Raw genomic sequence first — 16,194 nt, forward strand, 5'->3', positions numbered from 1 at the left:
TCACACTCTGTACTTGAATTCATTACGCCTTAGAAACGGAATTCTCTAATACCAAGAACATTAGTTCAGAAGCTAATTTTCTAAAAGTCCTTGTAACAAACACAGAGAGGAATTCTAAAACCATCTTTGAGGAGCGAGCCTTCCCTATTAAAGTACTCTTTCTAGAGTCCAGCTTGCTTTTTTTTTCTTTTTTTTTTTCTTTTGCGGTATGCGGGCCTCTCACTTCTGTGGCCTCTCCCGCTGTGGAGCACAGGCTCCGGACACGCAGGCTCAGCGGCCATGGCTCACGGGCCCAGCCGCTCCACGGCATGTGGGATCTTCCCAGACCAGGGCATGAACTCGTGTCCCCTGCATCGGCAGGTGGACTCTCAACCACTGCGCCACCAGGGAAGCCCCAGCTTGCTTTTTGATAGAAATGATCAAGCCTGTCCAGCCCTCTTTCCCTATAATTCTTTTAGGAGGAAGCCATTTTCAAGTCAGTTTGGAGAAAGCTACTTTACAACCGTGGCCTGCAGTGCCCTGAATGGAAAAGATGGAGCCTCTTCATATTTTCACAGTCACACCAACTGTGTGTGGTGCTTACAGCTTTCTGGGTAGAAAGAGTCCTGAGGTGCTCAGGGAAACTGGGCCCAGCATTCTGTTTCTCCCAGACAAAGAGTTCCCTCCAGGCTGCTCAGATCCCCCGTCTAGTCCCCTTGGAACTGTAATTCCAAGTAAAAAGAACAACGAGCACACTTTTTAAAATACACAACTAAAAAAAAGCAAAAAACTAAACCAAAAAAAAAAAAAAACCTGGGATATTTCAAATAACTTTAGCGAGATGTGTCTTTACTACATCCAGCAGAAGTGGGGACGTGATAAATGAGAGCAAAAGGTGGACAGACTTGGGTTTCCCTGGTGGCGCAGTGGTTGAGAGTCCACCTGCCGATGCAGGGGACGCAGGTTCGTGCCCCGGTCCGGGAAGATCCCACATGCTGCAGAGCGGCTGGGCCCGTGAGCCATGGCCGCTGAGCCTGCGCGTCCGGAGCCTGTGCTCCGCAGCAGGAGAGGCCACAGCAGTGAGAGGCCCGTGTGCCGCAAAAAAAAAAAAAAAAGTGGACAGGCTTCCCTTGCCAGGTGGTCAGCGTTTTACAAGGTGTATTTGCAAGGCTGCTCCTGTTCTGTTTTCCGAGGCCATGGCTCCTAAACGCACGGCCCTGAGCGTACCCCTCTGTGGGCCACCTGCAGCTGTGCGCTGGTTTCTGCCTTACAGCTGTTTTGTAAGACGTTGTGGTGTGCCATGCCATGGTAGCATCATCAGAACTGGGAGCAAGATGGGTCGTTGACACGTTCAACTGGCTCAGAAACAGGCCTCTGGAATCCCTGTCTCCACCAGGAATCGTCATCGGGGGTGTGCGGTTGCAATCCGTTCTGACCAGAGCCTTCCCTTTTTCCCGCTCAGCTCCTCCACACTCTAAGTTACCAGGGCCTTTCCCTTCACAGGGTGCTTGTCCAGTGCACCCTGTGAGGCAGGAACTGTAGAGAAGACTGACCCCTGCAAGAGGCAAAGGAGAGCTGTGGGGAGGCAGGGACGTGACACCTTCTGGAGTTGTCAACACCCCTCACCTTCTGCAGAAGCTCTCAGCCCGTGTTGTCCAGTCCAGCAGCCACTGGCCACACATGGCTACTGAGCCCTTGAAATGTGTATGTTGTCACCTTGAAATGCTACGTTGGCTTGAATATATTGTAATTTTACCTGTTTTTACTTTTTTTTAATGTGGCTCTTAGAACATTTTAATGACCTGTTAGGCTTGCGTTTTACCTCTGTGAGACAGTTTGAATGATGGCTGTTCATGCTTTAGCTCAAGCAATTGGGAGTGACCTTGAAAAGGGACACGCTAAATATTTACTACCATCCAGTGGCATACCAGTTCAGTTACTTATCGATGCCAACAGATTACCCCCAAACTTAGTGGCATTTTTTATCTCATGGTTTCTGTAGGTCAGGAATCTGAGCATGGCTTAGCTGAGTCCCCCAGCTAAGGGTCTCTGGAGAGGCTGCCATCAATGTGTCAGCCGGGGCTGCAGTCACTTCAAAGCCTGACTAGGAAAAGATCCATTTCCAAGCTCACATCGCATGATTGTTGGCCAGACTCAGTTCCTTCCAATGGTTGGGCTGAGAGCCTCCTTCCCTCCTTGGCCATTGGCCAGAAGTCCCCTAAGCTCCCAGCCATGGGGATTTCTCCATACAGCAGCTCCCAACGTGGCAGTTTTCATCATCCAAGCAAACCAGCCAAAGAGCCAAAAAGTATGCGTGCCAGCAGGTGGACATCACCCAATCTCACGAGTGACCCCTCCTCACTTTGCCCTATTCTGTTCACTAGAAGGAGGTCACTAGGTCCAGCCACACTCAGGGTGGGGAGGACACAGTACCAGGAGGCTGGGATCGTTGCGAGTCTTAGAGCTGCCTGCTGCAGCCAAATGACAAGGGTCCCGTTAACCTTACACCCGTCCACCAGTGCCATGTACTGACTGCAAGGGGTCCAAAGTGCTGTGTTCCCATTTGCTGGTTAATGCATCAGGAAACTCGGAAATCATCTATAAGAAACTACAGACAGTGGTGACTTTGGGAGAAAGAGTGGGAAGTGAGCAGGTAGAGATAGGAGGGGAGGTAGACATTTCCCTGGATTTTTTCTTTTCGGGGGGGGGATGGCATTGGAACCCTGTGTGTGTATCACTTTTCCGAAAGAAAAGAACATCATGGGAGTGCAGGATATAACCTACCTCCATCCCCAGGCATGCCATGCTCGGGGGTCACCTTCCCCGACTCCATCTGACTTCTCTAGGAGGCTGAAGCCAGCACAGGCCCTTCCTCCTCCAATGCTCTGCTCGAGGGCCCATCCCACCGTGTAACAGTCACTGGATTACTTGTCTCTGTCCCCTGATAACCCGACGCTCTGAGGGCAGGCACAGAGCCTTTGGAGCTTGTATTCAGTGGGTCAGGCTCAGTTGGTTGAATGAACGAGCTCTTTTCCTTAGCAGATTTGGGGGTGAGAGGAGGGGGTCCCTGGTCCTCTCTGGGGTCCTACCCTGTGAGCCAGGGCAAACTGGGAGAGATCTGGGGAGGAGTACACATCCTCAGGGCCCCAGGCCCCTCACCCATCCACCCAGACCACAGGCCCCAATATGCCCTCAGAGGTGGCTCAAGGGACCATATCACAGGCTCTCGGCTTTCAGTAGCTGACTAGAGATGTAATAAACCTCTGCGGGCAGGAGGTGATGGCCTAGCCCAGTGCTTCTCAAAATGTGGCCTCTGGCCGGCAGCCTCTGCAGCACCTGGGGACTTACTATAAATACAAATTTGGGGGCCCTTTCCCGCCCCTGGAGGTGGGCCCAGACACCGGTGTTTTAACAAGCCCTCAGGTGATGCTGCTTCTGCTCTAGTCTGAGAACCACTGGCCCAGCTTTGACTCCCAGGGTGCCTGTGGAGGGAGCTTCCTGCTTCCCTGGGGGCTGGAGGTCAGAGCTGGTGGCCTGCTAAGGCCACTTTTCTCTGTAAACATTCTCCCACAGCACCTCCGCGTCCTAGGGCAGTCCACCAGCCCCAGAGGACTGAACTGATGAGGAACTTCTCGGTACACTTGGCCGCTAGCGTCTCGTTTTCAGTTACTTGGAAGAATATTTTGTGACTTCATGCTTTTCTAAATGTGCCTTCGTGGTGGACCTCGGGGACACATTGTTCCTTAGAAAGAATGAAGGATCCTGCAGACACAGAGCGTTTGAGAGAATGTATCCTTCCGGCTCTGTGTGGACCAGAGCCTAGAGGACTTGACGATGGCTCCTTGGGGGCTCAGCAAATTGCTCTGTTGCTCTGCTCATCATTTAGCATATGTGTCATCTGATTTTATTTGCGGATGCTGTTAGGAGAAAAGAAAAAGATGAATCTAGTTTTTTTAACTACCCAAAAACTGTTGGATGTGTGTTTGGGGTCACATTTCACTGTAATAAGGAAGCGTCTAGAAAATACCTAGAGGCAGTTGATTAGTTTGTAACAGAGGAAAGAACACTTCCCCGGTCTCAAGCCCAGTTGGGGAACTGGCACCATTTCCCAGTCCAGTCCTCGTGGCCACCTGGGGCAGGAGCACCGGGGTCCAGCCTGATGATTGCCTTTGTTCCTGGTCCACGAGAAGCTGCTCTGGTATTACAGATTCACAGGCTGCTGCCTGAGGGCGAGGCTCTGTCCTACACACCATACCACATGCGAAATGTTTCCAGAAGTAGTCAAACATTCTGTGGAGCACTCTACCACCTAAAAGCACTGCCATGTCCATTTCCTATTGAATTTTTAGAACAACGATGGGAAATGTCTTACCTGACACACGAGGAAGTAAGTGCTCAAAGAAGTAACTGGATTTCACCCCAGGCTCCTGACTCCAGTGTGGATCTTGACTCACATTCCAACCTGTCAGTTTTACTTTTATGAGTCGTATCAGCTCAGATCCAGGGAACCCTCTAAATCTCCAACAATCTAACTGGACTTTCCACCCATTGGTAAAGGCAGAGCGTCAGAATTCAGAGCCACAAGAGGCTGCCGAGGTCATTTTATCCCAGCTTCATTTTAGAGATGTGGAAATAATATCCAGAGTGAGAGAACAGTTTGCCCAAGCTTACAGAGCTGGTTATGGACAGGACTCAGACTCGGTGCTGGCCAGCCTCATTCCACCACTCCACACTCTAGTACCACAGACTGTGTCCTTTTATTAGTGTTGATTTTCACTTTCCTTTGATTTCCATTTATTCTATATTAATATACTAGATATGGGACCATTTGGAAAGGCGGTTGCTTGACTGAGATTTTGAAGACACATGTTCATCCCGTATCTCACCAGGGTTTGACAGGTTTCCTGAATGAGGTTGGTTTTTGCGAGGGTCTTAAGTAGCAGGAAATGAGGTGCTGTCCCCCAGGGAAAACAGGCCTGTGTCAAGGTCGCAGGTGGACTCATCGTATAAGCGGAAGAAAAGGACCATTGGAACCTATTGTCCTTAAACAGAAAAGGTACAGGACACCTTCGCCCCAGGGTGAACATGGCAGAATCAGAAGATCATTTGTGATTTCACTGACAGCTAGAACCAATCCTAGGAAGAGGGGGTCCAGGAAGAAGATGGGTGTGAACAGAAACCATCTCCCTGTGCTCCACATTGCCTCGAAAGATGTAGATAGGAAACCCAGGTAGGAAAGCATCAGAGCTGGAAACTCTCAGGTCATCTAGACACCCTTTGTCTCGTTCCTGATTTCTACGTTGGCTTCCAGACTAAGTTCCTTCATTTGTGCCTTGGATGCACCACATCACCAACCCCAGGCTGAGCCTGTGCTAGCCGTCCTCGTTCCCAGTTAACTGGGGAATGGCGCGAGCTAAACTCTTCTGAACGAATGTGGAGAGGAAGGTGGTCAACTGTTTTTGAAAATAAGCCCCGGCAGATGGTAGCACTGACCCTGACAGAGCAGCGGACGTCAAAAACAATAAAATGAGTTTTATAACTTCTCCTCCTGTGTTCCAAGCAGTGCAGAGGATGGCTTGGATTCCTTCAGAGGGGTGGACTTGCATAACAAATAGGTTTATCATGCATGGCTAATTGTTAGAATAGATATTTGCATATATGAATATGGGTTTTTTTTAGTAGTACTATCATTTAATCATTGGGTTGTTGTGAGGTTTAAATGAGATGCACTATAGAAAATGTCTTTTTTTTAAACATCTTTCTTGGAGTATAATTGCTTTACATTGTTGTGTTAGTTTCTGCTGTATAACAAAGTGAATCAGCTATACGTATACTTATATCCCCATATCCCCTCCTTCTTGAGTCTCCCTCCCACCCTCCCTATCCCACCCCTCTAGGTGGTCACAAAGCACCGAGCCGATCTCCCTGTGCTCTGCGGCTGCTTCCCACTAGCTATCTGTTTTACATTTGGTAGTGTATACATGTCGATACCACTCTCTCACTTTGTCCCAGCTTACCCTTCCCCCTCCCCATGTCCTCAAGTCCATTCTCTATGTCTGCATCTTTATTCCTGTCCTGCCCCTAAGTTCTTCAGAACCTTTTTTTTTTTTTAGATTCCATATACATGTGTTAGCATACTGTATTTGTTTTTCTCTTCCTGACTTACTTCACTCTGTATGACAGATTCTAGGTCCATCCACCTCACTACAAATAACTCAATTTCATTTCTTTTTATGGCTGAGTGATATTCCATTGTATGTACATGCCACATCTTCTTTATCCATTTTGCATATATGAATATGTTTAATGGGGATTCATAAACATTTGCCTTTGGCTTTAAGTCTCAAATAGGTGGAGATCATAGAAGCACTGGCTATAGAAACAAATTTGCAAACCAAACAGCCCATTTAAAAGTCAGATTTTCAAGAAGACATTAAGACATAGCAAAATGAAATGAACTTTAAAGGACTAAAGGATTCAGATCTGATAAGGGCCCCAAATGACAAGTAATTCCAGGGAAACCCTATTAATTAAAAACTGCTGCTTTGTGAAATGACTGCCATTACATTCGAAGGTAGTTAATGTGCCCTTTTGCAATACCTGTGTAAGATACAGATGAGCCCTAGAAGCAGTTGGCCATCTGTTATGGGTAGGCTACTATTTCTGCTTCCTGAGAAATTGTGGACCTCAAAAATATGAGCACCAGGGACTTCCCTGGTGGTACAGTGGTTAAGTATCTGCTTGCCAGTGCAGGGGACATGGGTTCGAGCCCTGATCCGGGAAGATCCCATATGCTGCAGAGTAACTAAGCCCGTGTGCCACAACTACTGAGCCTGCGCTCTAGAGCCCACATGCCACAGCTGCTGAGCCCGCGTGCCACAACTACTGAAGCCCGCGTGCCACAACTACTGAAGCCCGCGTGCCAAGAGCCCATGCTCCGCAACAAGAGAAACCACTGCAGTGAGAAGCCCATGCACCGCGGTGAAGATTAGCCCCTGCTTGCCACAACTAGAGAAAGCCCGTGTGCAGCAATGAAGACGCAACACAGCCAAAAATAAATAAATAAATTTAAATATATATATATATAAAAGCACTAGCTACAACATAAAGTTGTCTACTGCTCAATTAAAAAATAGTACACACAGGGAAGCTACCATCATCAAATAGTAAAGTTGCAAGGGTTGTATTGAATTCCTCCCTTTTCTGAGGGCCTTACCTTCAGAGGAGGCGACTGGGTTCTTTGAGAGTTCGTTATGCCGGATCTTCAAAATTTTAAGGCACTTAAGAATGACTAAAATGGCAGTGCTGATTTGAATGTAATGTGTGAGAAGAACCAGCCCTGGGAGACAGTATGCTTTCCAAAGATAGGTGCCCACCACTGAAAGAACGCAGTAGAAAATTGAATGTGAAGGCGATTGGGAGTTTGAATGCCAGTTCTACTGTTGGCGGTGAGGCAGTGCTTTCTTCATCCTTCACTTCCAGAAACAGAGAGGTTCACCTGAGCTGGTCCTTGGCAAACCACAGATGGAAATGTTTGTCCTGGGTTCCCCGATCTGAGCTCAGAGGCAAACCTCCACACACCCTTTCCTCTACACAGTTCCCACGGAACCCTCTGTTCCTGCGTGAAAGCATAAGAGCCTTGAGCCCGTGGCTCAAACCTTTTGACCCTTTGTACCAGGTGTTCAGGGGGCCTGTTGTAATTTTCCTGGGACAATAATGTTAAGTAACTGTTGTCTACACAGTTCACCAGTGGAAAATGGATAGAATCTGAATCACCTAATTGCATGTTTAAAAAAACAAAAATCCTGCCTCCGTCCTGTCGGTCCCACTGTGAAGTCAGCTGTCTGGTCAGACTCCACTGTGAAGTTACCACCAGGCACTGACCGGAAGTGCTCTGGACACAATGTGACAGCTCCTCAGGCGCTCAGGGCACGAAGTCCAGGTTTCTCTGTACCTCTGCTCTCTGGCCTTCATTCGCAGAGTTGGATTTTATTATCTATTTTATTTCAGCATCCCATTGTCATCAGGCTGTGGGTACTCCAGGCCGTGTGGCTGACCACAGGCTCCCAGGATATGTCCCCTGTGCACTCAGGCTGGTGGCCCTGTTTTCTGTCCTCTGCAGGCATAAGTTCACATCAGATCAATCAACCATGGCAGCAATTATATCCTAAAATATATCCCCCTCCGCAACCTCTAGAAAACGTCATCTTTTCTTCTCAAGATGGCCTGAAAATAGAGCACATGGCTTAGTTTTAAGGCATTGTTACAGAAACATCTTCTGTCCCAAACTGTTTACGCACGCAGGTTTCTTAAATGCTCCAAGGCATGGCCCTCAGAGGTAAAAGAGGAATGCTCGTGAAAAACGAGCATGTGTTGAATGTTGGTTCCGCACAAGGCTCTCTGCTAAGCAAGCTGAGTGGCAGAGCCAGGATTCCTCCTAGGCAGTCTGACTCCGGAGTCTGTGCTCAGACCCCCGAGGTCTGCTGCCCCGGCAGCACCCGCCTCGAGGTAGGGTTGAATGAGGTCAGGTTGGACAGGAGCTGGGACACCTAGGAGGGTGCTGCGGGGACACGAAGCGGGGGTGGGCGCCAAGGGACATGGAAGGAGTGTGGCTCTGGGTGGGTGGGCGGGCGTCACCGTTGGGAGGAAACCTGGTGGTGCTCAGATGGGGGGGTGGGGGGATGCAGAGGTGCGTCAGGGTGCCCTGCGAGTCAGTGTGATGCTGAAGCACGGGCCCTGCACTTATGTGCTGATGACCCTTCCCAGTCTCCATCCTCAGCGCTTCAGAGCATCAGAGTCTCGGCCTTCCTTCCTTTTTCAAAAACAGAGTCAGGTATCCTCCATCTCTGCCCTGTGTCCTAACCAACACTTACTGTGCGTTTTCTTTCACTCTTGGTTTAAAACTTTTGCTTTACGCCAGTGTAATTCCTTTTGAAAATAGACAGATGATGATAAACATGTTGTCAAGCAAGTGGGATCCGATTTGGGGGCAGACTGCTCCGATGGTGCCATTTGTGTGTTTCGATGGAGGCAGACACAGCCTTCACCAAATGAGGACAGCTCTCAGGCTCTTATGTGGTCCCAGCTCTTCCGTATTCTTCTCTAACTTCAAATCTTCTTCAGCTCCTCCTCAGGCTCTCTAAGAAGCCACTTTGGTTTTCCCAGCATTAAAAGGGACAAGCACTGTGCTTTGGAAGTTGAGTCACAGGGACTCCACTGTGACCAGAATGATGCAGAGGGCCAGGCATGTTCTTGGGTGGCCTTGAGACTGAGTCATCTCAGCGCATGCCTGTTGGGGTCTGGGGCGCCAGGCAGTGGTGACCGTCTGTTCCAGGAATGCGGTCCCTCGTGCTGGTAGCAGCAGGCTCGCAGGATTACTGTGCGATGTGAATGAGCTGTCAGACTCGGTGTTCCCATTTTTCCAAGACTTTCTGAAGTTTACTGGAGTCTAACTTCTCTTGAAGCCTCTCTGGAATACAGAATGTTTTTACATTTGATCCTTTGTTTTTGGATCTCAGACCAGAAACACAATTAATTTTTTTTTTAACATAAGAGAGGTAAATTCAGTGATAATTTCTATTCCCAAAGCGAGGTGGATCTCTGACTGCTTTTCTTCTGGAAAGGGTGACAAGGGAGCTGAGTCTCACTATAGAAATGACAAAACCATGGCCCAGAGGTGTGACTCTCCCAGGATCAGGGGTGTGAAAGGCAGCCTGAGATTCAACCAGACACATGTTCATGTGTTGACACGTTTAGCGTGCACCTAGAATAAACAAAACAAGTTCTACTCCCTACCTTAAAAGAAACCCCACACACGGCTTTTACTCTGCCAGCTTCATGTGGTAACCGAGTCACAAGACGGGTGTGCAGCCAAGCTAAGATCCCTTGCTTTGGGGCATTTAGGGGCATCTTGCTCTGGTTGGCTGTGGCCTTCAAATCTGTCCACACTGTCGCCCATACGCAGATGAAACTCCTCAGTCACCCTTGACGTGGCTTCCATCTAACAGGGGTCATTAACAACGATTGCGTGTCCTTCCCTCCCCCTTCCCATCCCCCGACGGGGCCACCCACACTTTGAACACCCAGTGTTTACAGGGCAGGCCTTGAGATTAAACCGAATCGCAGTTGGCAGCTGACCCCAAAAGAGGGAGTGAGGAGTGGGGGTAAGAAACTGTCCTGACTTCTCTGGTCCTTTTCATCAGAAACGTATTTGTGCCTTTAGGTAGGAAAACCATCTTGGGGGGACTTGCCTGGTGGCGCAGGGGTTAAGAATCCGCCTGCCAATGCAGAGGACACGGGTTCGAGCCCTGGTCCCGGAAGATCCCACATGCCGCAGAGCAGCTAAGCCCACGAGCCACAACTACTGAGCCCACGTGCCACAACTACTGAAGCCCGTGCGCTTAGAGCCCGTGCTCCACAACAAGAGAAGCCACCGCAATGAGAAGCCCGTGCACCGCAACGAAGAGTAGCCCCTGCTTGCCACAACTAGATAAAGCCCATGCGCAGCAACGAAGACCCAACGCAGCCAAAACAAAAAACAAAAAAAAATCGTCTTGGGGTAGCTGCCCAGCCCAGCCAACCAACTGGTACTGTACTCAGTGCCGTCACCGTGCTGGTCAGTAGTGTCCCAGGACAAAGGAAACACCGTCCTCTCCTAGATTCTCCCCCAGCAGCACTCTAATATAATAAATCACCAGTATCTCTTCTCTTCGAAGCCCAGGTTCAAGTTTGTGAGGTCAAGGGAAATGAGTGACGTGCCACACAGACATAAAGGGCGGTTGAGGTGCAGCTGTGCAGTCTCTGCCAGTGTTTGGCTTGTTTGCTTCTGGTTTGAATAATAAAAGAAGGAGGGCCTCCCTGGTGGCGCAAGTAGTTGAGAGTCCGCCTGCCGATGCAGGGGATACGGGTTCGTGCCCCGGTCTGGGAGGATCCCATATGCCGCGGAGCGGCTGGGCCCGTGAGCCATGGCCGCTGAGCCTGCGCGTCCGGAGCCTGCACGTCCGGAGCCTGTGCTCCGCAACGGGGGAGGCCACAGCAGTGAGAGGCCCGCATACCGCAAAAAATAAATAAATAAATAAATAAATAAATAAAAAGAAGGATACCACTTGCTACTGGTAGAATAGCTGTAGCCAGGGGGGATTTGGTGTCCTAATGGTTATGGCTTAAATGGTATACCAAGAATTGCTTTAAAATTTCACAACTGTGCTCTTTAGAACAAATAAAGGAGTTGTTTTACTTTAGGAAATAGGGGCAAATTTATTTTGCAGACTCTCGGATGCTAAAGGAGGGCTGGACCTTGGAGATGTCCAGCACAGCCCTTCCTTTTACAAAGAGGGAAATGGGGCTGGGGGCGGGGCCATTTATTGATTTGCCACAAACACACAGCCGTGAGAGGCAGAAGTGGGCCCAAGCCCTGCCCTGGCAGATCTTTACCCCAAGCTCACCCCAAAAGTCACTGAAATTACTTATAAAAATATTCAGAGGAATGTATCTACAATAGGCCTCTAATTGGCTTTTATAGGAAACAACACATTTTAGGGGTCAGTCTTTGGACTTTGAAGGTGATTTCAGAGAGGACAACGAGGCCTTCGAGCACAGGGACTCAGTGGCCTCCAGACTGATCCCTGGAGCCCCAGGGTCCATCCAAAGACGGACTCTTCCCCTCACTCCGGACAGAAGAGCTCTGCATTCATCTGTGTGTAGAACACACTTCTGAGTAAGACTTCTTATGAAATGACTTCATCTGAAAACTATTATTCTACAAAGAAATAAATCAGCAATGCTGATAAGAATACAATTTCATCATCGTCAAAAATAATGTTTGAAATTTTCTTTCTTTTTTTAATTTAATTTTTTTAATATATCCTCTTTTTAATTTCATATTGGAGTATAGTTGATTTACAGTGTTGTGTTAGTTTCAGGTGTACAGCAAAGTGATTCAGATATACATATACATATAGTCATTCTTTTTCAAATTCCTTTTTTTTTTTTTTTTTTTTAACTTTTAACTCTTACGGACCCAAAAGTAAGCTTCCCCACTGCGGCTGTCATGACGCAGCTGGGGGACCCAGGGGGCACTGGGGAGTTCCTCCCCAGAGTCTTTCCAGAAAGTTTCCTCCTATTTGGTTTTCCTCATCCGGTAGGATGTTTAGGCAGCTGTCTTTTCCAGATCTTTGGTGGGGGAAGACCCAGCAGCTGCTCTGAGAACTTGAGTTTGTGGTTTTCTAGCTCTCGGCAGGGTTCTCTCCTTCTGCTTCCCAAGAATGGTGATGGAGATGTAGCTCAGCACCCGCCACATGGAAAACACTGGACAAGTAATTGCGGAATTACAACTTAACAAGGAAAAGCACCTATTTGACTCTGTTTGTTTAAAACCTCATATTCTTTCTTTTTTTTTTGCGGTACGCGGGCCTCTCACTGTTGTGGCCTCTCCTGTTGTGGAGCATAGGCTCCGGACGCGCAGGCTCAGCGGCCATGGCTCACGGGCCCAGCCGCTCTGTGGCATGTGGGATCTTCCCGGTCCGGGGCACAAACCCACGTCCCCTGCATCGGCAGTCGGACTCTCAACCACTGCGCCACGAGGGAAGCCCGAAAACCTCATTCTTGAAGCAGGTCATCACGTCCTTTGGCTGTTGTGAAGGTTTATTTTCATGATGTGGCAGTTTGTAATTTCCTAAGTGCATCAGAGGAAAAGGGCTCAAAAGGAAACATTTTTTTAAATTAGGAAATCTAATATGCTCATTACTGAAACATTGCTCTAATACAGGTATTTTGGTGCTAAATTCTCTTGAATTTTCTAAGTATCTGTACCTCTTTGTTCCCTCTTTCAGAATGCTAGAAGATGACCTTAAGCTAAGTAGTGATGAAGAGGAGAATGAACAGGTAAGATTTTCCTCGATGTTGCGGTTCTCTGAATGTGATATGATGATGCCAATCTGGTAGAGTGTCCTGGGTATTAACTGAGTCATACAGACGCTCAGTTGTGATGCTCTAGGACGCTGGGTATCCTCTGCTGATTATGAGATTCTGTGCCATTGGGCCAGTCTGTTCAAATATCTTGGCTTTAATTTCCCTTAAAACTGTAATTCTGTAATCTTCATGGCATCGAAGCCAACAGCAGCTATTTATAAGGAAGCCGCCTGGGATCAGGCTTCAATGTGAGATAGAGCTTTTTTTTTGGAAAGGTTACTGGCTTTCTGGAGATCAAATGTGTGAGCTTCACCTCATCAGCATGCAACAAGCATACTTTAACATTAAATATTGAGAAGTCTTATACAGATATTATTAACATGGAACGGAAGCAAAGGTAGGGGTGAGCGAAAACGATGAATAAAAAATATTTGCACTCGGAATAGCCTGTTTGTCTTAAGTGATAAATGTGCTTGAAATGTTCTCCCCTGGTGTTGATTTATCAGCTCGAGACATCAGTCAGGGGTTTATAACTACTCTTCTGATCAGTCAGTTAAGGTGAAAAAATACCCAATTAACATTCATCACTCTCAATTCTACATTTCAGGAAATGTTTGCATTTTAAAGCAAGTTTGAAAACATGAAAAGACAGATTTTCCTCCACTTCTGTTTCCTTTTTCTCATCACCTGTTTTGTATCGTGTCAAGGTGGGATAAACGTGATAGGTATAAAGACAATTCAGAGAGGTTTTCTGTGTCATTTTTACATGTGATACAAGACACGTATACTGTTCAGTTCATCTTGGAATAGTGAATTTTATACAGAGGTATCATGGAATGCCATGCAGGTGTTACAGCTGTCTAGACATGCAAATGAACATAATGTACTGAGAGAGCATGTAGAGGTGAAATCAAAGGAAATTTCCGGGAAGAGCATCTGAGCCAGATGTGACTGTGAGATCACAGAAAAGCTTGCTCACCTTGTAAGAGAAGGTGAGGCATCAAAGAAAGGGACTGGGTATGAGATAGAACTCAGTGCAGTTTGAAACTAGATTGGCCAGCTGAGAAAAGCCCAAGTGAAGAAAGTTTGAGCAAGGAGGGCCACTCGGGCTTTTTTAGAGATTTATTGATCTGTTTCTCGGTGCGTGCAGCAGGCCCATCAGACATCCACAACCCAGCAATCTTGGCAGATGTGGGGAACGATTTCACCCCTCAGGTTGTTTCCTTGTCTTTGTGTCTACAAGCAAATGATTTCATCTCTTGAGTTTTTTTTTCCCAGTGGAGGTCCAGATAGGATTGGACCTATGTTTGCTGTGGATTAAGTCACAGCAAACATGTAGAGTGTGTATACTTGATACTGGAAAAGGGACTTACAGACTGTTTCATTCAGCGAGACTTTCTTAATTTGGAAAGAATTTCCTGAATTATCTCCAGGAAATGTTTCCACTGAAAACACAATTTTATTTTTTATTTTTTTTCTTTTTGCGGTATGCGGGCCTCTCACTGTCGTGGCCTCTCCCGTTGCGGAGCACAGGCTCTGGACGCGCAGGCCCAGCGGCCATGGCTCACGGGCCCAGCCGCTCCGCGGCATATGGGATCCTCCCAGATCGGGGCACGAACCCTTGTCCCCTGCATCGGCAGGCGGACTCTCAACCACTGCGCCACCAGGGAGGCCCTGAAAACACAATTTAAAAAAATTAGTTATCAAGGATGAACTAGAAACATTCTCTAAGGCAGTGAGAACCTTTAGTTTACTCGTTTTGCTTCATTAACTACTCCTTTTCGGTCTGTAGCTGTGGAAAATATTGTACTGTGAATCTACCAGTCACATCCTTCTTGCTTTCGGTCCGTACGTATGTACACCTTCCTGTATTTTACAATGAAAGCAGCCGACAGAATGAATGACTTTCATACCCTAATCCTCCCTTGTAATTAAGACTCCAGACAGTGGTTTTGTATGTGGCAGTTTAGTGATTACTCTAACACTGATTATATTAAGTTATCCTTTATATATCCTAGATATACCCTGACCTAATCACAAAATCGTAAATCCCATGCTTTTAAAAAACACTAATGACATAGAATTTTTTTTCTCTTCAAGACCAAAATATGATTGCACCCCAAAAGAGCGGAGCCTGTGCATATACACAGCACACATACACGCTCTGCATTTCTCTGGCATTGAGAGATAATTAAGCATCTAACGTAAATTATTTTTTCAGATGTAATCAGAGTCTGTCCTTTAACCCAAAATCTTTCAGAAATGTGCTGTATGTTTCCCTGCCTCAATAAATATAGTGTCCTAAAATGCTTGTCCTTTTCTGACATGACACCTGGTTGTCTTTGTGACTGTCGGTCACCAGCCTGTGTAGCCACTGTGATAAAGGAACATCCACAGGAGCATCAAGTTGCTACACCTGTTTGCTCTTCCTAAAGTAGCCTCATACACTTATGCATTTGCCTATTCCTGTCTTGATGTTCCTTTGTCATTGCCTTTGTGCTCTCAAAATAAGAGACAGGCTAGTTTAGTGAGCGAACACCAGCTCAGCAGCCCTGCTCCCTGGGTTCAAGTCCCTGCTCTGCTACCCAGTAGCTCTGCAACCTTGACCCAGTCACTGAACTGCTCTGTGCTCTGGTGTCACCATTTGTAAAACTGGAATTAACGTTAGATCCCTGCAGCCTGCCACTTCCTCACAACTTGGGCTCACCCACAGTCTTCATGTCACCAGATCCAGTAGGCTTTTTTCTTCTTTTTTAGTCAACTTACAATGGAATACACCAGGCATAGAGGAAAGTTACACGTTACCTAAGAATACAACTTGATGAATATTCATAAACCACACTCACCCATGTAGCCAGCACCCAGATCAAGACACAGACATGACCAGCCTCTTGGGTCTCCCACACCCCCTTCGGGGCAGCAGCCTCCAAAAGAATAACCACTCTCCTGATTTCTCACACTGTAGGATAATTGTGCTTGTCTTTGAAGCACAGTTACATTAATAGGATCGTGAGCACACGCTGCTGTGTCTGGCTTCTGTCGCTCAGCATTTTGTTTGTGAGACTCATGCATGATATTGCATGTAAGTGAAGTTTATTCATTTCCATTGCTGGATCCTATTCCATTATGTGCATATGCTGTAATTTGCTTACCTGTCCTACTGCTGACGGACACGAGGGTGTTTAGGGCTATTGGAATAGTGCTGTTACTAATGTTCTTGTACAGGTCTTTAGGGAGTGTGTGGGAACATTCCTGTTGGTCTGTCCCCAAGAGTAGAAGTGCTATAGGATGTTCAATTTGAGTAGA

The 16,194-nt window shown here is 47.3% G+C and overlaps 1 protein-coding gene across 1 annotated transcript in view; it reads left to right on the forward strand.

The window, feature by feature from the left end:
• Positions 1-16,194, forward strand: part of AFF3 (ALF transcription elongation factor 3) — a 578,889-nt gene that overhangs the window by 445,350 nt on the left and 117,345 nt on the right. The window contains exon 9 of the mRNA XM_060117048.1: positions 12,810-12,861. Within this exon, the coding sequence (XP_059973031.1) occupies positions 12,810-12,861 (52 nt within the window). The remainder of the gene's footprint in view (positions 1-12,809; positions 12,862-16,194) is intronic.

Source organism: Mesoplodon densirostris, chromosome 14 (assembly GCF_025265405.1).
Source record: "Mesoplodon densirostris isolate mMesDen1 chromosome 14, mMesDen1 primary haplotype, whole genome shotgun sequence".
Lineage (NCBI taxonomy): Eukaryota > Metazoa > Chordata > Mammalia > Artiodactyla > Ziphiidae > Mesoplodon > Mesoplodon densirostris.